The sequence below is a fragment of the Penicillium odoratum genome (assembly GCF_028828045.1).
Source record: "Penicillium odoratum strain IBT 22623 chromosome Unknown utg000002l_segment0_segment0, whole genome shotgun sequence".
Taxonomy (NCBI): Eukaryota; Fungi; Ascomycota; class Eurotiomycetes; order Eurotiales; family Aspergillaceae; genus Penicillium; species Penicillium odoratum.
This window is the reverse complement of record NW_026643144.1, coordinates 2310867-2334387: the sequence shown is the minus strand read 5'-3', so window position 1 is coordinate 2334387 and position 23521 is coordinate 2310867. Positions and strand designations below refer to the sequence as shown.

The window sequence follows — 23521 nt, the reverse complement described above, 5'->3', positions numbered from 1 at the left end:
TCCTCTTATATTCGTTAAATCTCCCCACTGGATATTATATACGAGCACATGTGTAGGGTGCACATACGGTGAACAATACTGATCCCAGAGATATCAATGAGCAGCACGTCGAGAATCAATGTGCAGCTTCCACAATTTAGCGTAATATCGGCTTGCTCCTTGGTAACGCCATGAGTTTTAAGACATCGCTCAACGAATTTCTCCGTTGGAATCCGCAGCAGCTGAGTGCCAGACTCATGAGGAGCAAGGTCAGAGGGAGTAATCGACGGATCCCCTGACTGAGGAAAAAGAAAGTTAGTACAATCGAGAGCAAAGTGACCTACTCTAATGTATGCTAAATCATCGAAGCTCACCTGGATTCTAATGTACGATCGCAAGTCCTTATTACTCCAAGTATTGGGATTCGTAGGGTCATACGCAACACCCTTCCGAATCGGCCGAGCCGAACGCAGCATTTCCGCATACCGAAGCGTATTTTTGGTTGCACCTGTACCCAAGAAGCTGGGATTCACACATGCGAGTACCGTAGTCCTACAACAACGGTTGCCCTCTGGGTCAAAAAGATGTTTAAGGACTTTCGTCAACATACTCTGGCGGAAAGGAATGTATGGTTTCTTAGAAGGCTTTCCTGCTGTGGCGGGATTCTCAAGATCAGCCATGCCGCGAATGCAATCTTTGAGGATCGAAAGACTGGTATTGATGTCGCGCGTTTCTTTCATGCGATCGGCTGTATGATTTGCAATATCTCGAGCGGCTTCTGAACCTGCAAGATCGATCAGGTATAGAATCCCATCTTCTAGAGCGTCGGGAGCGGGATTCTTGATTCTGATGCGGCAGATGGCGTGTGATCGCGAAGATCCATCGTTTTTCTCTGTAGACGCAGTTTGTCGAAATGCCGTGGCTTGGTCAACCAAGGTGAGTAGCTCTGTCGTGTTCTGGACTTGGTGTTCTTGGATACCAACAAGCTGGGTGTTTCCAAAAGAGTCCTCTAGGATCATAAAAGGGGCATGAGAGTTTAGGAGATCTGGGTGTGTTTATATTAACTTGACTGAAAGGCACTAATTGTCAATCGATGGATCTTACCAAATGCTGAGTTCCCTGCCAATTCAAAAATAGAGACATGAACCTTCCGTTCACCTGCTAGTGTTCCATCGAACAAGGATCTGGCAATCAATCGCTCCAACCCACTGACAGTAAACGTTTTTCCCGACCCAGTCTGGCCATAGGCAAAGAGTGTTCCAATATTTCCTTCCCATGCATGAGGAAGAAGTCGCTGCACTGTATCTTCGTAAATCGTTTCCGTAGTACGATCCGGGCCGAAGACCTTGCCAACTCTGAAGTTGGAAGACTGATTTCTCCAAATGAATTAGCATTGTTGGTGTCTTAAGGTATACAGGAAACTGACGTTCAGAGTGGGGAGACCCCTGACCACCCTCTTCAGCTCATGAAGATCCACTACTCCACTCTTTTCATCACGGGGATATATAGCAACTACCTGCCCTGAAGAGATCTCTTCTTCTAACAAGGGCCGAATTCGAGTAGCCATGACCATTTCCGAACTCATTTCAGCATCGTTGCTACCGGTCGCTTTCTGTGCAGGTTTCTTGAACCGTTGAATCAGGGTTTGGTAGCGAGTGACATTCTCTAGAAGATATTGCTCCATATTCGTTGTGAGTAATATGAGAATGCAGTTTAGAGTGCTTCGGTAATATAAACACTTGAGAAGCTAATCAATCACTGACAGGGAGCGGTGGAGAGGCCAAGAGAGCCATGGAGGCTCTGCGAGTGTAAACAGAGACACACCGCCCACAGTCTAGAACTCTATTCCTCCTGGTGACAGCATGTAGTGGCGTGTTATGTGCTGAATATCACTGATACGAGGCTAGACTCTGGAGAGGAGATGTATCACATCATTTAAAAAAATTTCATTGAAGCATCGTGATTGGCCATTGATTTTATACTAATAAATATAAACAAACTCATCATTCTCCCTATCGGTCATGTCCTGAGCCACCTGTGTGCCGCCAGCGTGAGTGACTCCATCCATATCACCTTCCTCAACACCACGGAAGTGCGATTGCATCGAATGATCGACAATGATAGCGCTCTTCCCGTTCCGAACACGACGACGAGCTTGTTGCTTATTGAGGAACCAAAGATTACCCCACTGAATAAGGACAACGCCCACCAGGGCGGAGAAAATGCCCAAACAAGCTTGCAAGCCAGGGTGATAAGAAGGCGCATCCTTCGAGTTGAACAGCAAAGGACCCACAATATTGCCGGCTGATGTTGCCGCATTGAACAGACTCATGGCAACTGACTTCTTAGTGCTACCTGCCGTGTTACCGACAATCCAGGTCACAATCAAGGGGTTTCCACCGAACAAGAATGCAAGTAAGTAGTAGCCTGCAAGGAGAGCGCCTTGGTTTGCATTCGTTCGAGGGATGGCATATAGAATGGCCAGACCAGCGACCACAGGAAGCATGAAAACTGCTAGGATAGCGCCTTTAATGCGAGCTTTTTGAGCTAGGAAACTTGCAATAAGAATAACGACGAATTGCATGGCACCGAACGGCATTGTTAAGAGGCTGGTGCGATATTTTCCGTATCCCAGGCCGCCTAGAATCAAGGGTCCGAATGTGTTGGTCACGCTGGCACCGATATTGAGCAGCATTGCCATAGCGATCCAGAAGTACGTTTTCGGCTCGAGGACAGCTTCGTAGACGTGACTGAGCTTAAATTCCGTGCTTCCGGTGCCAGTTTGATTGGCGCGGAGTCGCTCCATGCCCTGGAGTTTCTCGGTTTCGTTCAGGAATCGAGCGGTGCTGACGTCGTTGTCTAGGCGCCAGTAGACGATTGGGGCGGAGACAATAGTGACCAGACCTACAAAGAGGAAGATGCTGAGACTTGTTAGTACGCTTCGCCGCGTCTTTTGGTCTAGACTTACATTTGCCATGATGCCAGAATGTCGGAGTTGATGTGCGCGAGACCGTACGACAGTCCAGCCGCCACAATGGTCGCAATTCCATTAGTGCTGTACCACGCTGCAATGCGGATCGGTTGTTCCGATCGAAGATACCACTGGCTAGTAATGATACCGAATAGTGGCAAGCATCCTGCCTCGAAAAGCCCGAGGAAGAAGCGAGCAGCCATCAGCTCGCTGAAATTGTGGCAAGCGGCCATGCAGGCCTGGGCAATACCCCAGCCAAGGCAGAGCGTTGGCATGAGGATCTTGGGAGGGACTTTGACGATGAGGTAGGATGAGAATGGCTGCCAGCATAGTTGAGCGATTGGGCCAATGGAGCCAACCAGCGAGTATTCATTTCCAGTCAACCCTGTGTCGGTCACCATACCATATGTGGCTCCATATCCAAGAACAGTCTTGTCCAGGATCTGTAAGAAGTAGACCCACATCAGAACAAGCAAGATGGTACGGTCGGTCTTGTGACAGATGCGCTTGTTCTCCTTCTCAGTCAAGGATATGTGAGGTGGATCGACTGCTTGGCCATCCTTCATAGCTTGTGGGTCTTCATCGTGAATTGCACTTGGTTTCGACATACTGCTGTGCGGAGTAATATTCTGCACAAAAGCCCTGGAATGAAAATGTGTTTCGATCTTTCCCCGGGTTTTATCTCTGGATGCCCCCACGCTTAAACTTAAGTTTGGGGGCATCTTTCCCCGCGTTCCCCCACGCCTCCTTGCGAATCAATGTTGTCATCATTCACGCATTTATATTAGCGCGGGTCTATCATTGGTGGTCGTCAGCGATGGCTATAAACTTCTTAAAATCAAAATTCTATCCGTCCAATAATGGGCGGTTCATAGCGATCTTCCCCCACTCCCCCAGCTCGCTATCCACCTGCCAGCTTCCCCGGTGGCTGAAAGATATGAGATAAGATTGGCTCACTCTCGTGTCACATGGAGAACGGCTAATGTCGGTCAGAAGGGTCGAATCAAGTTCATTTGTTTGCATCAAGTTCAAAGGCCGATAATGTTGGGCCGAGACAGACTTGAGCCGATTCCTGTACTTGTTCGGAGTTCCGCCAGTGACTTGCCGAAAATGTTGACCCCCGTATAAGTGAAATCATGCACAGGGATAATGAAGCGAGGAAGATGATTCAAATCACTCATCAAATCTGCAAGGACAAAGCGCATGAATATTTGAAATTTCTCAAAATCAGCTGGATTTGATGATAACGAGCCAAACATAAAGCGGTAACGAAGCCTTCACATTCCAACATTGGCAATAAAAATATCTCAAGGGAGCAAAGTACTGATCATTTGTACAGCACGGGCCAAGTGGCCATTGATATGGCCCAATATATCCACAGACCTCCGAGTTAGCACCTTCCAACAGATGCTCTTTCCATCCATTCCGCGCCTAATAGTCCATATATATATTATAATTAATCAGATCTACTATACTTCTGTTCCAATAATTGTAGTGCAACCCGTCCTTCCGTATGCCACTTCGTATGGCTATGCATCAACGATACACTCGAATTATTAGTGCGCGTGTAAACCCGACAACCCTAGCGACAACGCACCACAGGCATTAGTGATACATAGTCTGCTTCAAAACTATCAAATTTTTACATTCTCATAAGGAAACTCCTTCTGATACTCCTATGATCTCTCAATTAGGCTGTGAAGACTGATGGTGCTAGGAAAAAAGATGGATCTGCTCGGATACTTGCATTCTATATTGGGCCATGACTACTGCATGTGGTGACAAAAGTTTACAGTATTTGACGACAAAACCGCCTCTGCTTCTGAGTCTATAGACAATCGTATCACTTCGTGAAGTTCCGAACTGCCAGCTCCTAGGAGCCTGCCAGACCGGCGATAGTTCTGAGACGTGCGATTTAGTCTGTTGACTATTTTCTTATTTGCTCATAGTCGACGAGGTTTCTAGGAACTCAGGCCGCTTATGATTTGAATTGCCCAACGTTTCAGAAAAGGGCGTTTCTCCAAATTGTTTACATAAATGGTAGTCCGTCGCCCTCTTGCATTAATTCAAAACAGTCCGCCCACAGACAATCTAGGCGTCTTCAGATCCCAAGCTGTTCTCCTCAACTTGTCCTTATTACCATTGCAAGCCCCATCCGGTAGGGAGTATTTATTCAGCTGAGGGAAGGTTGCAGCAGACGACATCGGTTTGGTCGTGACGTCCACATCTAGGAGTATCTGCTTGGATCAAAGGCAACTGCCCTCAAGCTTTCGGTCGGGATAGCTTTTATATTCTACCGTTTATTCCTATCGCCCCATTCTCGCCTTGTAATATTAAGAAATATAATTTCAAACATAAAGAAGGGATGACTACTCCTCACTGTGATACATTGCAATCTTGTTAACGCAAATTAGACCGGAATGTATGCTGTTTGTGGATGCGGGCCGTAGTTGCAACACCGAAGATTTTTCAATAGTAACGCTCTCACAGCAAGATATTGTCGAGACGTGGATTATGACTTATAACCAGACAGAGTTTTTACCGAGTGACCAACTTACCTTTGTGATGTTTGTATAGTAAATGGTATTCTGGGCATTACGGCTGTCGTTTCACCGTGTACCTATCCATGGGTTATTTCAACCTGCCCCGTGATATTCGTTCGTTCTTCAATCAATCAACTTAATCATCCTGAATTGGTTCCGTTTGACCTCAACCTCGTCCCTATTCGTCGGAGAGGATTACTAGCCCATACTGTCATAGCTTGCTCCGACAGATATTGAGCCACGGGGTTTACGTACATGCTAGTACTGAGCGAACAACGAATGAGTTTATTGAAGAACTAACTACAGTGGCGAAACGCGATTGAAGGTATTGCTAGCCTTAGGGGCTAGTATAGCGTGTTATGACGCGGGTATTCCGAGCTGATCCGGTTTACATTATGAAAACACCGGAGTGGGTAGTCGCTGAATCAGACAACTGTTAGTGGTCAAATGACTAACTACCACTTCTCAGCTTGATATAAGATCTTCTACATGTACTAAATGACACGGCAATCAGGTTGACAAATTCCCCAACTCTAGTTAGTCGCGCAAGTCCCAAGTAAGATGCTCACGGTCTGGCTTTCAGAATTCGCAGCCACGACATCGAGCAAGCCATCTCCGTTGAAGTCGCCCACTGCAACAGCAAGCGGATTGGATCCCACAGCGAATGTAAGCTGTGCCTGGAAACTTCCTGATCCTGTCCCGAGCAAGACGCTCACGGTAGCGTTGTCGGTATTCGCAGTCACGATATCGAGATGCCCATCTCCGTTAAAGTCGCCCACTGCAACACCCGACGGACTGGACCCCACAGGGAAGGTGATCTGCGCCTGGAAACTTCCTGATCCCGTCCCGAGCAAGACTCCTACGTTACCGTCGCCGCCATTCGCAGTCACGATATCGAGATGGCCATCTCCGTTGAAGTCGCCCACTGCAACGCTAACTGGATCGATCCCCACAGGGAAGGTAGTCTGCGCCTGGAAACTTCCTGATCCCGTCCCGAGTAAGACGCTCACGGTTCTGTCCTTAAAATTCGCAGTCACGATATCGAGATGGCCATCTCTGTTGAAGTCGCCCACTGCAACGCTCCATGGAAAGGTCCCCACAGCGAATTTAGCCTGTGCCTGGAAACTTCCTGATCCCGTCCCGAGCAAGACGCTCACGGTACTGTCGTTTAAATTCGCAGTCACGATATCGAGATGGCCATCTCTGTTGAAGTCGCCCACTGCAACGCTATTTGGTTCGGACCCTACAGGGAAGGTGGTCTCCGCCTGGAAACTTCCTGATCCCGTCCCGAGGAAGACTCCTACGATGTCGTTGACAATCGCAGCCACGATATCGAGATGGCCATCTTCGTTGAAGTCGCCCACTGCCACGCTATTTACAAAGTTCCTCACAGACAAGTTAGTCTCCGCCTGGAAACTTCCTGATCCCGTCCCGAGGAAGACTCCTAATTCAGCGTCGCCGCTATTCGCAGTCACAAAATCAAGATGGCCATCTTTATTGAAGTCGCCCACTGCAACAGAAGACACATAATGACCAGCAGGAAAGGTGGCCTGTGGTTGGAAGCTCCATGATCCGGTACACTTACAAATGCAGCCCCTAATTAGGTCAGCTTTCAAACAACTTGCAGTTCTAGTATTTAGAAAAATACTCACGACGTAGTTTGCCCAACCAGAAGGCCATGTAAGCTGGAAGATCCACTACCGCTGTCGCAGGTTCCAGATTGGTTCCATGAACTTTGACACTGTGATTAATCCGTATGTTTTAGTATTGACACAACTTCGTTATTTATCCACGGATCCTACCTGAGCGTCACACGTAGCCGGGTTGCAACCGCCCCAGCTCCCGCCACCTCCACCATCCCCATTCCCAATACTATGACCCCCATGAGGAATTATTCCCTCACTCCCAGGCCCACCCCATTTTCCCGACGCATCTTCACCAGAGAGCGCGGTGACAAGAGCGCAGCACAAAAGGGTAAGAGGAGCGAAACGCATCTTTACAGAGACACTTGCCTAAGATATAGGAAATTTAGGGTAGAATGTCAATTTGAATATGCCGTACTGCTCGCGTGGCGTTGAGTGTGTCCCACGCTCTGTTATATAGACTGTGCTCGAGGTCGTTAGTTAACTCCCTAGATTTTGTAATGAAGAAAGCCCTTCGATATGCTACCTGGAATGTGACAAAACTTAACTTTACATGAAGTATAATTATTCGGAAATCCTAATTAGTAATTTGCGTACCATTCACGCATTCCCAGCTTTCTGTGGTGTATGCCGGAATGCATACTTCTCCTCTTGGCGTCATTTTGATAGGTTCGAATCTGGTCAAGCACGCCGCGAGATCGACGAGAGTACGGACCAGCAGCCCCTCCAACGTCGATTTTTGGGCTCGTGTATTTAGTGTCACAAGTCATAATATTCGCATAAACGCCTTGCTCCTCGAGACCAGTATCTCCAATTTCTCAGCATTGAACTGTGAAACCTCCGCTGTGGACTTAAAGTTGCCTTAAGTTGGCTGTCGCCCGCATCCAAGGTGGACGCTGGCTTTGAGTAACTTTTTTGTCGCATCTCATGGCCACGCTTTCAAGAACAGAGGTTCATAATCGCGAACTTGCAACTCCACCTCATCTGCAAAAGCTGTAAACTTAGTGCAGTGACACTACCTGGTCTGGTCTTGGCTATCTCCTTTCCAAAATCGCAGTGAAGATTCCGAAAGGTGCAGAGTTTACTTAGCTCGCTCCGATGCGAATAAACATATTTGACGAGTTTTCCAGTAGCCGAAGACATGAGGCACTTCACCAATTCATCAGGAATTAGATTGGCTTCCTCTTTTCTTCTCCTGGACAACCCACCACCGTGAAAGGCCGGCTGCTGCATCCGTGGAATGGAAGGGATTCATGCTCTCGACCCTGTTTGGTCATGGGCTCTCGCAACTTTCAAATGTTGAACTGTTATCGGGTGTTGATTCAGCCCTTGGCGATACTTCCATGTAATCCGTGCCCTGGAAGGAATGTAGCGAGAGGAAGGGAAGTAATCAACGTACATGTACGTGCGCCTCCGCAAAAGAAAACGCTTCTCTACGTACGCTAGAACCCTGCTGCCACGCACGATGCTTATTCGCCCTTTCATTGCCTCTTTCGGCATGCCTTGCGCTGAAACGAGGAATGAGTGAAAGGGTTTATTACCCTGCGCGAGCTACCCGCAATCTTTGGCTGCGTTGTCACTGTAAATTCTCCGCGAATCCTCTCTGTTGATTGGCTGCAGCCTTCCGTAACTTTAACCACGTTGTTACCGGGCACAGTACCTCTATTACATCGATGTAGACAAATCTTTGAATACCCCACATGAATGGCCTCTCCGTAATTCGAGAAATGCGGCATTCGAAAAAGTAAGTCGACTCTCACGTGCTCACATCATCATCCCCACAACTGCCTTATTCCCTGACATATAGCAGGAAGCGACCATTAGCTGTGTGGATAACACCTCTGACTGCGATGCTTCAGTCTGCCGCGTCTGAGAATTGATAAGATCCACTAATATAAAATGTAGTCAGTGTTTTATTTTAGTATATTCAATATTATATGCCAGCAACACTTAGGCATGAGAACACGAGTATTACTATGATTTTATACAAGCGACTTGGGTTTAGCGTTCGCGGCCCGTTGTGTAAAGCACCATGATTGCTGACTGTTCAAACATCGAGGGGATACCGGCTAGTTAACTATCGAGGTAGGAAGTGTAACTCAAATTCAGGACCTTCCATACTATTCGGAATAGTAGGGGACAATAACGAGTTACCTTGGAAACTATTTACGCAACTCGAAACCCGATCAATGCCTATTCTGGGGATGTATATATAGGCACACCAACCGCTATTTAGAATCATACATAAGGCTCCTGCACATGTGTCAGGGCTGAGCAGAAATACTGTAGCGTATACTAGGCTATTGTCTGGACGGGGAGTGTTACCTTACGTAGATAGCTCACAAGAAAAATACAGCATTAAAATAAGTGGCATAGGCCAACTGCTTCATAACGCTGACGCTTGGGGAGTTGATCCGAATGTCCACCTTGACATCACAACCCAAACTCAAATCGGTCGGAATTGAGTCGCAGTTCTCCGCAGTGATTGACAGGACATAGGTACTTCCCTGCCAACTATAACCAGTTTTCACATGATGAAAGCAACATTTGTAATGCCAAGTTCCACTTCCACCTCCACTTCCAAACCAGTCTCAAACCAGTCTAAACCCAATTGGGATCCCGGCACATGACATCATCCGCAAGCTAAAGCTTCTCCGACTCCAAGTCTCTGACCAACCTTCTACAACACCACAGCACACTACAACCCATCAATCAACCAAAATCAGATCCAAAATAACCATCAAAATGTTCCGCTTCGTAAGCCTCTCCCTTCCTTCCACCCCCAATTGATAAATAATTAACAACAAACAGAGCAAAACCCTCGACCCAATTACCCTCTTCCACTCTCCTAGCGTCAGGAGCAGCACCCGCGTCCTCAACATCCTAAAGCAAGCATCCACAGCCGCCTCCGAAACCGCCACAGAAGATCAAGCAAGCGACTACAGCTCCCACGCCAAGCAACAGCGCGAGGAATTCGAGCTCGAGGTAACAACCAACGACCCCACGACTGATCAGCTCCGCAGTATTCTTGATTACATCAGCCCTACCTCTGGCGTTGGCGGACAGGGAAATAAGGCTACTTATTCGGTTTCGGACTTGGTGAAGGGGGCGAAGAATGCAGACGATGCTCTCAAGAAGTTCAAAGATGATAAGTCTTCTTTTGTTAGGCCTGTGGTATGTTTCTTTCTATTTCGGTGGTTTAGTTTCTGGGATGGGTGTACTAATTTGCTTTTAGACTGTTGATTGGACCAATGGTCGGGCTGTTATTGGCGACCAGGAGTCGGAGATCTTGAAGATGGTTCGTCAGATTCCTAGTAACTAGGTTGTTCAAATGTTCGGTTTTATGTATACCTGTGGACTGGTTGTTTGATATCTGCATGTACTAGTATTGGAACAATGAGTTCAATTCTATCTAGCATAGAGTATGGGCTTGAAATAGACAGTCTACTTGTCCCACGGCACGCGAAGTCCCGGATGGTACTGGATATCCGTAACATTGTAACTACGCAATAATCAATATTTACTTAAGAGGATAAGTCGATGGGTATATTGATATCGTTACTAAAGACGTAAGATACATCTGATCCCAAGGGGATTAAGAACAGGATTGGAAGAATAATTTGAAATAGAAACATGCACCATTAAACTCATACTCATACCATACAGGCGACTTGCGAGGCACGGGGAAATCAAGAACCAGCTTGAGTTGACATGGGCTGCAGCGACGAGAGAAGAGAAGAGATACAGAAACAAGACGAGAAGAGAACTGACAAGCCCTTCCCGTTCACAGACATCGGATTAAAACATCGTTCCGAAGCTTCCGTCTGTTGCAATAGGCTTGCGGGGAGAACTACGGCCTGCACTATCGACTGCAGGTTTGCGATGACTGTAGTCCGTTAGTATCAGGTGAAGCAATCAAGTAGGAAGATACTAGTACATACCGGAATGTAAATCCAACAAACAATCCCTTGCCCATTTTATCTTCGCGGTCGGCCATATCCTCCAGAGCACGCTGTTTATCGTGTACCTCCTTGTACTTGGCCATATCGGACTCGTTGCTGAAATCATCAAAGTATCCGGCGTCGGTCTCTGAATCCAGTTCCGGGACGAAAGGAGCACGTTGATCTCGCAAGTTATTGAAATCGACTTCGGCGAAATAATCATGGGCGTGAATCTCTTGAATATTCTTAAATCGTTGCTCCTTTGCCGCGACGAGTTTCGTGATCAGATCCCACGTGCGTCGGGAAAGGAAGTAGTTCGGATCTTCGTAGACGGGCTTGCGGAGTACCTTTTGCCAACGCTTCAGATTCTGCCATGTCTCGTCGACTGATGCACCAGCGAAAGGCGGGTAACCCGCCAGTGCTTCAAAGAGCATGCACCCTAGACTCCAGTAATCGACGGTGAAATCGTATTGTTCGCCCTTCAAGACTTCCGGAGCCATGTAATCAGGTGACCCGACAATAGATTTGGCGTAGTTGACTTCCCGCTCGCGGAGAGTTCGGTAGCCCTGTCGTCGCTCGGCCATCGTACGCTGTTCCATGGGTCGACCAAACGGAACCGGGGTATTACCCACTTCCTCCAGCTTGACCCGCATCGACTCGATCTTCCCAGGATTCAACATGCCAGCCGCCAGACCAAAGTCAGTAAGTTTGACATGGCCCGTTGAATCAATAAGGAAGTTCTCCGGCTTGAGATCACGATGAATATAGCCCAGAATATGCAACGCGTCAACGCAGCTGAACATCTCGGCAATGTAAAACCGCGCGTGCCGATTGTGCAGAACACCGGTGTTATTCAAGAGGGTACGGAAATCTCCACCGGGGACATACTCCATCGCCAAATAAATCTGGTTATCATCCTGGAATGCATACAACAACCTGACAAGCCACTCGCTCTTGGCCGCGGTGAGAATGTCGCGCTCGGTAAGAATGTGTCGGATCTCGTCCAGCTTGAAGAGAAGTCGCTTGCTCATCACTTTCAACGCGCAGACCTCCCGGGTATCTTTCTTCTGGGCGAGGTACACCTGTCCATATCCACCCTGGCCGACCTGCGTCAGGATCTGGAAGTCATGCTGGCGCAGACGTGTGCGACGCTTGCGCAGGTGTGCCCGTTCGCGACCAAGGTATTTCAAGAGTGCGGGCTCATATTCTTCATTTGGTGTCCCCGGGGGATCGGGGTATGCGGCTTTGAATTGTGAGTGGCGGGTTTGACGATTGTGGACGTAACTCAGGAGATCGAAGTAATGGTCAAGGAAATCTGCGGGGTAGGTTAGTAGGTGTTGATTGAGTAACGGGCATGAGACATACAAAGTTGGGTGACATTTGTGAGGCGCTTAACCCGGGGCTGTTGCAGCTTCTCCATTTCCTCGGGGGTCAGGCCGCGCAGCTGGACCTGTCGCTTAGAAGTATCTGCATCGCGAGGCTGGTATGGCTCATGTCGAGAGATGGCTGCTGCAGTCGGCTTTGAGCCCAAGTCCTTTGGGGTGCGGGTGGTGGGAGGTGTGTTTTCCTTGTTGGCCTTGCGTGTTGGGCTGGTTGGGCGCTGATGGATAACACTCTCATTAAAATCCTCGATGTTGCTCCTGTCGGCCGTGAACATGGGATGATTGAAGTGATTATGGGTGGATTTGGAAGGAGATGTGGGAGTGAGTTTCATAGCATTGTCGAAGACATTGGGGAGATCCAACGCGCCCGGTGGTGCCCGCGACTTGCTGGGACTTCCGTGGGGGGTCTGTGGGGGACTGGTGAATCCATGGCCCGGAGTGGAGGGACGATCAAAAGTTTCATTGCCCGAACGCGTGTGTAGCAGTGGTGGAGGGTTTGGTAGACGTAGACCAAGACGGTCATCAGCGATATCGACAGCCATGGTTTGTATGATGGGGGGAAGAAAGAGGAGCGATAGAGGGGTTTGGAGAGTGGTTCCCCCCTTGATAAGAGAACTAAAAACAACGCTAACCCGCGAAATCGGCAGAAGGGAAACCTTGGAAAACCAAGTAAGAATGGGCTTTGTTCGCTTTAATTGTCTGCGCAAGACGATCTCCGAACTCCACCGATCGAGATTCTGGTTTTTCCTTTCAGGAACAAGATGAGATTATCCACATTAGCGCGATCCCAAACTTTCCAATTTAATTAGTTTTTCCCTGTAGCTCCATTAACCCCCTTGTATAAAGATGTTGCCCTGGCAACTCCCCCCACGTCATACAGGCTGTGCAGGTCGTTACTTAGTGGTTAATGGCTTAATGGCTATGGAGAACGAGATTATCGACCCGGGCTGAAACTCGGAGCCTTATCCACTACGATCGGACTTGTACCCCTGCAAGTCATTTTTTCTTGGTGATCGGCTCCAGCAGCCCCAATTGTGGTTTACCCCCCGTCTGTTTCAGGGCTGGCTGGAAATGGGGCTATAAAAAGCCACCGACACCGATCACTAGTAATTAAAACTTGGTTCAATAGTATCGCGGCCCCATATATGCTAGTGATAAAAATGACAGGAAATCTCCGATGCCGGTGCATGCAAGGTTGAAACTATTGACGGAATTATTTTCTTTATGAGCTGCAGGTGAAGTTTAATTCCAATTTGTTTTAACCAATATTCATCGCAAGGGGAAGTTCAATAAGTATTCGATCCACATGCGTAAGCAAACTACCGCATTTGGAATAGCTTCACGGAAACACAGAGTAAATCCATGGATCTGTTCAGGCACGGAAATCCCCGTCAAATTTCATTCGTTTGCAAACTCTATCTATGCCGCTCCCTCAGCTCTTTGTCCCGTCTGGATTTTGGTCAGCCCTAAGCTTTCTTTTGGTCCTCCATATTGAACTCACGTAGAATGCTAGTCCATAGTCCTCAGTCGTGAAGGTAATTGTGGCTCCCTTGGGGAAATAAAACACATCACCAGGACTGGCCATGACCTTCTGGCCTGTCTCATCCGCGATCACAAAATGTCCTTCCAGAATAATCTTCATTTCGTCATAAGTGTAGGTGTACACAAGTGGGGTACCCTTTTCTAAGCGATAGAATCCACAGGAGATGGGCTTTTCGGCGTTGTCCTTGTCACTATGTTCACCTGTCAGCCTTGTACCATTTAGCGCGGCCCACAGTAACCCACCTCGATATAACATCGCCCAGGAATGCATTTTCATTCGCAATGAGCGGGGGCTTGAATGTGGACTGAGCCTTCGCGTGGTAGGTGAATGCAGGCGGCATGGTGGAAAATATTGCAGAGAGTCTGGACTGACAGACAATCAACGGGTTAGCAGCTGTTTATAACCATCACGTTGAATATCCAAGGATTCCCCCAGATGAGGGGAAGTTGGCGAAGGTCTAAGTTCGAACGGAAGGCAACTCGATCCTCGCCATATCATCGGATTTGTTGTCCAGACTAGGCAGTCCGCTGGAGAGCCAACTGATACGAGTCTATTGAAGACAAGTGTGATGAGGGGTACTGTAACCGGTGAGGGGAAGCTCTAGAGCTTGCGATTGCGCAGCTGTTATGGCTGCGTTTGTTCCGTCGATCGAAGATAATGGGTAGCCATTGTTAACCATGTGAAAGTCCTGCGGTCGCAGTAATTGTGAAATGCCCTGTTCAGTGTTAAAATGCCGATTGCCACTATTTAACCATCATGTTAAATGTCTTCACGCAAATCCAGGTAGAATGCGGCTCTCAAGCGTAAGGACCTTGGGACACCAGGATATTTTTTCCCGAATCGGTTAGACCTTCCCTTCTAATCACGAGCGAAAAAGATAGACAAGACGTGGACATCGGAATATTCTCAAGTAAATTTAATCTGATATGTGCCCTAGGTGGCTGACTTTTTACCTGTGATCTAAATAGTGGGGGTTTCTAACCCCTAAAATACATCAAGGCAAGCGAATTCAAGACAAGATGAATAAAAAGGACAAGTTCTGGTGAAACAGACGGCAGTATCTGAACATCAGCTGCAAGAGAAGATAAAGTCAGAGGACAATGGAAGACAAAGAAACCTTGGAACAAAGGTTACCTGACCGCATACTATGAATGATTCTGTTTTTTGATATCCTAGACTTGACATCAAGACGTAACTTATAACCAGGTAGCTCTAAACAGAAGGAAGCTCTCATTCTCTTGAAAACTCTCACCCAGTAGAACTACTATAAATTGGTTTCCAGCTACTTTTTCTTCTCTTCCTTCCCACCTTCTCAATCATTATACTACAACTGTTGTTTCATGAAAACGACACGCTTCCAACAGTTTCCCTGCTATAGAATCACTTGTAAACCGCCCGACACCATGAATCGCTCCCTTCCATCCTTGATCCCCATCGATGTGGCTGCATGTGATGTTTCTGCAATTTTGAACTCGCAACGCATTCACCATGCTTTCATTGGAGGTTACGCAACCGGCCTCATCAAAGGCCAATCTCTCATGGCGGTAAGTTTTCCCCATTTCGCCCCTGAAAAGGCATTCAAAAATAACAAACTAAAGGATCTGGAGGTTATCGTGGACTGTGATCCCCTCGAAGTGTGCAAATTGCTTGTAAAATTCTCTCGTTCCCGTATAGTTCCATACATCGACAATCACCTTTTCTACCGCTCAGCTGGCGTCAAGATCACGATCGACGTCCTACAAAGCGGTGGAGATGATCACACACCTCTCCCAGACATACGCACCTCTCCACTATGCTCAATCCCTCCTACAGATGCGCTCAGCCATCTAATGAGTGCAAGTGAGTACCTTACTCTCTCCGGGAAGACTGTTTTGGTCCTATTATCCTGACTTTCGTGTAGTGCCATTCCTCCACCCGTCTGTCTTGATTCTGACAAATGTCAGTCGATGGTACAAAGCAAAACAGTTTAATGGTCCCCTGAAAACACAAGCGGCCGCTAAATATTTCGAGAATGTTATCGTAATTCTGAAGTGGTTGGATGCCCGCCGCATCTTGATCAACTTTGCAGGCTTTCCACAAATGTCGAAGGATCAGCACATCGCCACCCTCCGCGCACTGAATGCAGATTCGCAAGTCGTGGGGCCTTTGCTTATTGCAACACTTATACCGGAGGATTACCGTCTAATTCTCGGTAATGATGAGATATTTCTCGTTGAATGAGTGCCTCTCGGTGATACCTACCCTTTAAAGGGCGAGAGTGAGATAGAGAGTGGATGAAGGATCCTTGAATTTCTCGTGAGTTTTCGTTTCTTTTCTTTTCTTATTTCTCTTCTCTTTTCTTTTCCTCGCCCTACGGGGCTTTCCAGCGTGCATCGGTAGGCGTTCTGATATTTTTCACATCGTAGCAAATCTCTTTTTAGTCCACGAGCCCGTAGTATGCATAAGAGCAAAAGCGCGTTGTTTAACAGAGGCAGTTGTGATTAGCAAGGTAGCAGTTCACTTGGGCATGGAGCATATCTCTACCTGGCTCAATTAGATGCTTTTCGCATTATACATACTTGTATAGTCTTCTTATTTGCATGAACTCCATACAAATTTACTAGCTTTCTTTACTTCGTATGGGGGCTCATGTGCGGGGAGAACCATTGTCCTAATAAGTCTCAGAAGTTGCTGCAAAGGGTCCATAGGGACTGATTAGTCTGAAATGTCGAGCTTACTTCATTTGTCTTTTCATCTGCCTGTCCCTTTACTTTATCGTGGCATACTTTTTTGGCATATAGCCAAAGCTCCCCATATTCCTGTGCCCTAAAACTTTTGAGGCGTGCACATAATATTTCAGAAGAAAGGCTTATCCATATATTCGATGCCTAGTAAAAATACCGATCCAGAAAGATATTGACATAAATAATAAAATGGTCATATTCCAGAGGGACGCATCAAATAGTCGAGTTCCCCACTAAGACGGAAGCCCTGGGCAATAGCCTCAAGGTCAAGATCCGAAAGTTCCCAATCCAACTGTGGCGATTGTAGCTCAACACTCTGCGGGTGAAGGTCAGATACACCAAAAGCCGCGACAGGTTCCTGCACAATAACCCGGCTGCTTGTCATATTGCCCTCCGGCCCAGGAATCTGCTCATCATCCTCAGTGATGCGTATATCAAGATGCGTGATGAGCTTGTTGAGGTTGGCACTAGCTTTACCAGCAGCCGCGTATAAGTGTTGGTGCTCTTTGAGAATACCCCGACAGAATAACAGAGACTGGAATGAATTAGAATTCCGTCCCTTCTGGGCCACAATTCTAGCGTGAATCGTTGCGCTGATGTACGTTGCGTATGAAAGCATGTATGGGGCGCTGCTGATAGAGAAATGCTGGCAATAGTCACGGAGGATCTGCACAATTTGGTTTGCGGCTGTGGTGCACACGTTCACGGATTCGTAGGCTGCTCCTGGTACGTCAGACTGGCTATAGCTTCCCGTGAATAAAGGGCGTTGAGAGAGAATTATGAGGACGTTGAAGAGGGCCCTGTTGGGGTGTTAGTAAGTAGACTGGGCACCATGATGGTCGGATACTCACAAGAGGCAGAATGCTTGGGGTAGGAGAACACTTTCACTGGGATGGGAAAGATAATCAAGCTGGGGCGGAAGGTTTTGTCGCCACTTTCCTAATTGTGAAGTTATGTCGTCGGAGATCACCTGGCTCTGACTTCGACTCATGTCATGGGACTCGGAGTAGAGTTCGCAAAGAATGCGATCGATGATGATCGATAACTCGCATAGCTTTGTTAACAAAGATACATTCAACGACGGAATGACCGACTGATGCTTCACAGGGCCGTATGTTATTTCTTGAAATGGATCGAGTTCGTCGTAATCGTCCAAAAAATTCAGTGATGCCTTGAAGTTTATATAGCGAAGAAGGGGTGGCCTTCCTTGGTAAAGACACTGGATTTTGTCGATGGCTAGCAAAAGGTTAATTTAGAGTACTGGCAATGCATTGGTAGTTTGACTCACAGTAGGCACCCCATACAACACGCTTTCTTATCTCAATATCCTCCGGGGACATCTTGTTCGGAGAAGGAAGTACATGTAGGCCCAGGTCAATGATCATATTGAAGGCATTTCCCGCATACAACCAAGATAGACTCCGCTCGTCACATCTCGAAAATAGAGAGTTGGACATTATAAGGAGCGCCTGGAGGGTAGTGATTTCGCTTTTGTCAAAGCTATCTCGTAGAAGCTCTGTGAACCGTTGGCGAAAACTCCACCCAGTCGTGGTGATGTCATCCGGGTCAGAACGCAGCTCGGGTCTGGGACAGTGCTTGGACACGGTAAAAAGAATGGCGTTGAGAAGCAATTTCGAAAAGTAGGGCCCATTGCAAGCCATATCTCGCATAAATGCTGGTCGGTATATGATCTGCGCTGTATAAAGTTGGCGGCACCAATAGATCGACAAGAGGTGCATTCCAATCTCTGGATCAAGGCCATCAAAATCCAGCTTTCCTGCGGAGAAATTCAACAGCTCCAACTGCCCTGACACGCATTGTTAGTCGGAGTTTCAAGGCAAAAGATGAATCCTTACTCTGCCTCGCTGTTTCGGCAAACAAGTGGCTCCGAGTCCAGCTCTCATTCACTGGTGAATTGGCCCACTCTGCAATGTCGTCGTTACTTCTCGAATTCACCGTGTCGTCGTAAATAGCGCTGGTTGGACCATGGTATAAGGATGTAGCACTTTTGAGGTGGTCGCTATCGGGTGCTTCCGGATGAGAAGAGCCATTGCTTAAGATGGTGGGACGATCGACTGGCGGAGACTCAACCCGAGGTAGTGAGATTTCCACTTGAGTTCGAGATGGGCTCATTGTGAAAGAAGCATCCGTTGACACCATGGATGGTTCATCGCCGAGGGGAATATTCCCATCCGGAATTTGACCCCCTTGTTGACGCAGTAATGCATTTTCACGCTCTAGCTGCGCGATACGACGATTGGTAGGTCTGTTACCAATAATAAGTGAATGCTAACTCTAGCCAATTTTGCGGGCATACCTCGGCTTGTGTCGAATCGGGCCCTGTTGGCAATCAATACCTTTGGCCGAGCAATTGCTGCATGTGGGCTTTTGAGCATCACATTTGAGCTATCACACCCCAGGCAAGTGTTAGAGTAAGTCCAAAGTCCAGTTTCATTAACCGAGGATATCTACCTTTTTGTCGCGACAAAAATTGCAGGCCGCTGCTGCCCGGCTCTTTCGGAGGGGCATAACAAGGCTCGTGATGTCGGCCCCACCTTGTATGATCAAGACAGCCGCATAGCCTCAAGGCTCTTTAAGTGCCTTGCACAATTTTAATGTAATCGATGGTGTAAGGTTGAAGCTCTGGATGGCATTCAATCTGGCGCGGAGAAGATTATTGGATCCACCAATCCACCGGCACCTGGAGACCCACTTTACATATTGCCAGCAGAAACTTCAGAAAAACAATTTAATCCGATAAATGGCATGATTGGCCTAGGAATAAGAATAAAATATCTAAAGTGACTCTAAACAAGTTTTCATCTACTGTATAATACTATATATGTCAAAATTATCGGAGTGATGACCCCTATAGGATAGAGAGCCACACGGATAAGGCTTTTTTGATTGACATAAAGTAGCATACTATCCTTAACACAGCAATATTTACCAAGAATATCTGTCGCTAATACCTGAATGATATGCCTATTAGCAATTTGAATAGGCATACGTGCACCATCTTTCATCGACCGAGACCTAATTGGATCTTAACTCTATTCTACAAATTAATACACGCCACTTGACATCCAACGTACAAACTGGTTAATCTTCTTCCTAGCTAGCGTCGGGCTTACTAGCTTTAACAATATCGATAACATCTTGAACTATCCCGAAACCTTATGCTAGTTTAAATCAACACCATATGTTAGGAGAAATAGGTTTACCAGTTTTCATCTTTTCTCTTTCTTCATCCGAAACCTCGGTATCAAAATGCTGACTCTCATTAGTATAAGTTGCAATTAGTTGAAGATTACTGCCTACCTCTTCCAAGGCAATGATCAGGTCTGTCGTGTCAAAGTCATCGGTTCCTAGGTCGTCCGCGAAACTTGCGGAGTTCGTTACCTATAGAAAAGATTTTGTGTTTAGAATCCTTTCTGTTCTTTTCAGCCGAAGAAATTCAATACCACATACATTTCGAAGGTCCAAGTTGAGCTGCACCGCGATCAGCCGCTTCACTTTATCGTCGATAGTGAACATCTTGCTGTCTAGGGTAGTTCGTTTTATTTTTGGTAAGCTGTCGAGTGAACAGATTGAAAGGAGATAATGTAAGGGAAAAGATAAATCAGAGTCAACGCAAATAGCGATATTTAAATAAACTAGCTTCCCCTTAGACATATATTGTGGCTGATCAGCTCATGCAGCCGAGAGGATATTCTTGTACTTGGTCTAGCTCCGATTGGGCATATTGACCTGTAGGTGGTTCTCAGCTGAAAGTTGCGGTAGTGCTTCCTTACCTGTTTGTTAAACTAGTCACCAGAGAATTTGAGTAGATCGAGCTGAGTTAAGGGATTTTCGCGAGTGAAAGTGGGGCAAGCTACAGTTTATCCCGAAACTGCATAGCCCATACACTCGTAATACGATGGCTATTTTTGGGTCATTATATATTACCGTATTGGTTATCCGTAGCCATAACTATTAATTCATGATCTTTTAACGAACATATTTATTGCTATAAACTATTGCTTCAGAAGCCTCTATGGACCTAACGGATCCCGCGCGGGCGACCTCCTGGGCAATTGCTCGAAGCTCTAACAGTGCCAGATTAGGCACAATGCGAATCACCAAATAATATTTCAGAGGAGAATCAACATAGCTTGTTCCACAAAAGACTAAGAACAATCAAACCGAGAATCACGAGTGAACTGCCGAGTTTCCGGTGCACTGGTGCTTGTTGAATTACTAGACTACGGCGCCACCACTCTTTTTGTTCTCGCACCGCTTGGAGTGCATTCTCTGCCCCTCGCGGAAACCCGTGGCCTTCACCATCAAAAACAACAAGCTTCGCAGTGCCACCATTTGATAGAATCGAGCTTTTCATGGCTTCAGCCTGATTCAAAGGAACAATCTGATCTTCCCGCCCCTGGAGCAGCAAAGTCCAAGCGGTAATCTTGGTCTTCTGCGCCTTGAAACGAGGGCTGCGCTCACGATATATTAGTCGCCGGGCGCTTTCATCGTTGGGTACGTCTTGTCCAAAAATAAGTCGCAGAGGGTAGCAGCTCTCAAATTTATGTGTGTCTTTGACGAGTGCTTCTACGTCGCTGATCCCTGAGATACTCACTGCGCCTGCCCAGAGGGATGGAAAATCGCAGATAGCTTGCAGTGCAGCGTAGCCACCTGAGCTACCTCCCATTATTCCAATGGCATTTCCATCGACTATGCCCGAAGTACTTAGGTACCGTGCGCAGTCGGCAGCATCCTGAACATCGAGAACACCCCATTTTCCGTTAAGTATTTCGCGGTACTTTCTTCCATAACCAGACGACCCAGCATAGTTCAGCAAGACAACTGCGTAGCCGCGGGTTGTAAAATACTGCCACTGTAGCGAAAGCCCAGGGCCCGAGTGAAGGGTAGGACCACCGTGTATTGAGATTATCAACGGGGGTAGACAGTCCTGAGGGCCGACATAGTGAGGGTTTTGAGGTGGGAAGAAAAACGCACGAGCAATCAACTGGGCCTTTGCAGTTGCGTCTATTTTCTCGCCAGAGTCAAGTCTTGTATTCGAGCGAGGGAATGAGATGGGCCTGCCTTGCGAGAAGAATGTGCTAGGGTCAGAAATCGTAGTTGAAGGACGAAGAGTTATAAGAGAGGCTGGCTTGTTCACTTCCACGTGGTATAATGCTTGCGGAGAGCTGGGTGAAGATGCGATAATAGCTATGCTAGTGGAGGACGTTACAGCCAGGGCACTGTCAGCAATGCCCGTAAGCGCCGCGACAGGTGCATTGAGAAATTCATATTTCAAGGTCGTGAGATCGATGATGACAAGATGCTCGGTGGCATCATATGTCCATGCAGCTACCATGGTATTGGAATCGAGAAACCCATACGTACAACTAGTCATAACAAGAATTAGCCAAGATGAAGACCAACTCAGGAGGAAAGAAAAAAATCAAGATATGTACCTGCCAAGCCACCATTCCGGTCCAGCGAACTCACCAGTCTCCAACCCATCCAGGGAAATAGGGGTAGGATCAGAATCAGCACATGCTGAAAACCATCGCCAAAGTTGCCAATAACCGCTCTGATCTGAAACAAAGTAAAGCGTTCCATCGGGGCTCCATCGGGGCTGGGCGATACTCTCATGGCCTTCTCTTCCTGCAAGTAATCTGGGCTTCTCAATAGTGCCGTCGTGATTCCACGATGCCACAAACAACTCGGTCCCATCCCAAGGCATATTTGGATGGTGCCACTGCGTCCAGCAGACTCGAGTGCCGGAAGGGTCAAATCGTGGATGAGTGTAGAAATCAGCTCCTTTAACAAGAGTGGTCATTCTGCCTTGGATAAGATCGATCGCTACAATGGTATTCACCACCTCCCCTGACGGGCATCGATGATTTTCACAAACCGCCAAGATCCATTTTTCCTCACTTGGATGAGCATGAAAATCAGCAAAAAAGACCCGAGGATCCGGCACGATGGCTTTTGTGACGCCGCAAGTCGCAGAATCGAGGATCCAAACTCCGTGCGCATTTGCATCTGAAAATACCAGAAAATTTTTGTTCGCTAGAGGGCAGATTGCACCGCCACCGTAACCGTGTACTGCAGTTCGTGCGCTGTACCCTGAAGGTAGCACATCTCTAGCATGTCCATCGATCCATTGAACAATACAGCACCGTCCAGCATCGGCTGGGCGGGCTTCAATCACGTAAAATATACCATCTTTCTGCTCACTGATCAGTAAATATCAATCTACCGAACTGAGAGACGTACAGCAGCGGAGATCTCAGTGAATACGATACTTTTAGATGTGATCATATCGTCCGTAATGGGACTATCCCATTTGCCAAATGGCGTTGTCTGGACCTTACCGTAGGGAGTCATCTTGTTATCCATGTCGGTCGCGCTCTCTAGATCTTCACCATGAAGCAGGCAATAAGGTAGGCAGTGTGATTCGAAAGCAAAGATGATGGGTTACAACGGAGAAAATAAGTGAAGGAGAGAGGGAATACTCAGAGCGGTAGGGGTGCCTGGAGTTGGACGGTCATCCGATGGTCTTCCGGGCCGGCGAAGGAATGTTGTACGCCTCAAAGACCAGCACTATCACATCTGTTATCCGAAAAAACTCCCACGAGAATGCTCTCTTCATCTTTTAACCGGAATAAAGATATTGTTCATCCTTAATTGGCGTGCATTATCTGTTGCGACAGATAATGCTCAATGACGCCCTCCTTTAGTACAAATCATGAATTATCCAAAGCAATCAAGGCAAAAATAGTGATTCCAGGCAGGCATACTAGCT

General features: G+C 47.2%; 10 protein-coding genes across 10 annotated transcripts; 2 read left to right on the top strand and 8 right to left on the bottom strand.

The window, feature by feature from the left end:
- Nucleotides 1-14: 14 nt before the first annotated feature.
- N7520_002882 (uncharacterized protein) lies at nt 15-1663 on the bottom strand (the record flags this gene model as incomplete). Its single annotated transcript, XM_057136817.1, has 4 exons — nt 15-278; nt 354-1024; nt 1084-1348; nt 1406-1663. The coding sequence occupies 4 exons, from the start codon at nt 1661-1663 to the stop codon at nt 15-17; spliced, it is 1458 nt and encodes a 485-aa protein (XP_056999503.1).
- A 297-nt stretch (nt 1664-1960) lies between these two features.
- On the bottom strand, nt 1961-3558 carry N7520_002881 (putative MFS transporter; the record flags this gene model as incomplete). The annotated part of the gene is made up of 2 exons (XM_057136816.1): nt 1961-2900; nt 2948-3558. 2 exons carry the CDS (start codon nt 3556-3558, stop codon nt 1961-1963), a joined length of 1551 nt encoding a protein of 516 aa, XP_056999502.1.
- Nucleotides 3559-6026: 2468 nt separating this feature from the next.
- Nucleotides 6027-7487, bottom strand: N7520_002880 (FG-GAP repeat domain-containing protein; the record flags this gene model as incomplete). The annotated part of the gene is made up of 2 exons (XM_057136815.1): nt 6027-7073; nt 7296-7487. The coding sequence occupies 2 exons, from the start codon at nt 7485-7487 to the stop codon at nt 6027-6029; spliced, it is 1239 nt and encodes a 412-aa protein (XP_056999501.1).
- A 2394-nt stretch (nt 7488-9881) lies between these two features.
- On the top strand, nt 9882-10458 carry N7520_002879 (uncharacterized protein; the record flags this gene model as incomplete). The annotated part of the gene is made up of 3 exons (XM_057136814.1): nt 9882-9893; nt 9948-10310; nt 10372-10458. 3 exons carry the CDS (start codon nt 9882-9884, stop codon nt 10456-10458), a joined length of 462 nt encoding a protein of 153 aa, XP_056999500.1.
- Nucleotides 10459-10934: 476 nt separating this feature from the next.
- Nucleotides 10935-13001, bottom strand: N7520_002878 (putative serine/threonine protein kinase; the record flags this gene model as incomplete). Its single annotated transcript, XM_057136813.1, has 3 exons — nt 10935-11022; nt 11078-12392; nt 12443-13001. 3 exons carry the CDS (start codon nt 12999-13001, stop codon nt 10935-10937), a joined length of 1962 nt encoding a protein of 653 aa, XP_056999499.1.
- Nucleotides 13002-13878: 877 nt separating this feature from the next.
- Nucleotides 13879-14342, bottom strand: N7520_002877 (cupin domain-containing protein; the record flags this gene model as incomplete). Its single annotated transcript, XM_057136812.1, has 3 exons — nt 13879-13908; nt 13961-14192; nt 14245-14342. The coding sequence occupies 3 exons, from the start codon at nt 14340-14342 to the stop codon at nt 13879-13881; spliced, it is 360 nt and encodes a 119-aa protein (XP_056999498.1).
- Nucleotides 14343-15405: 1063 nt separating this feature from the next.
- Nucleotides 15406-16222, top strand: N7520_002876 (uncharacterized protein; the record flags this gene model as incomplete). The annotated part of the gene is made up of 3 exons (XM_057136811.1): nt 15406-15546; nt 15601-15841; nt 15903-16222. 3 exons carry the CDS (start codon nt 15406-15408, stop codon nt 16220-16222), a joined length of 702 nt encoding a protein of 233 aa, XP_056999497.1.
- A 696-nt stretch (nt 16223-16918) lies between these two features.
- Nucleotides 16919-18858, bottom strand: N7520_002875 (fungal specific transcription factor domain-containing protein; the record flags this gene model as incomplete). The annotated part of the gene is made up of 4 exons (XM_057136810.1): nt 16919-17525; nt 17577-17961; nt 18014-18532; nt 18582-18858. The coding sequence occupies 4 exons, from the start codon at nt 18856-18858 to the stop codon at nt 16919-16921; spliced, it is 1788 nt and encodes a 595-aa protein (XP_056999496.1).
- Nucleotides 18859-19917: 1059 nt separating this feature from the next.
- N7520_002874 (acyl carrier protein) lies at nt 19918-20262 on the bottom strand (the record flags this gene model as incomplete). Its single annotated transcript, XM_057136809.1, has 3 exons — nt 19918-19998; nt 20047-20127; nt 20197-20262. The coding sequence occupies 3 exons, from the start codon at nt 20260-20262 to the stop codon at nt 19918-19920; spliced, it is 228 nt and encodes a 75-aa protein (XP_056999495.1).
- Nucleotides 20263-20869: 607 nt separating this feature from the next.
- Nucleotides 20870-23115, bottom strand: N7520_002873 (S9 family peptidase; the record flags this gene model as incomplete). The annotated part of the gene is made up of 3 exons (XM_057136808.1): nt 20870-22115; nt 22185-22945; nt 22993-23115. The coding sequence occupies 3 exons, from the start codon at nt 23113-23115 to the stop codon at nt 20870-20872; spliced, it is 2130 nt and encodes a 709-aa protein (XP_056999494.1).
- Between the last annotated feature and the right edge of the window lie 406 nt (nt 23116-23521).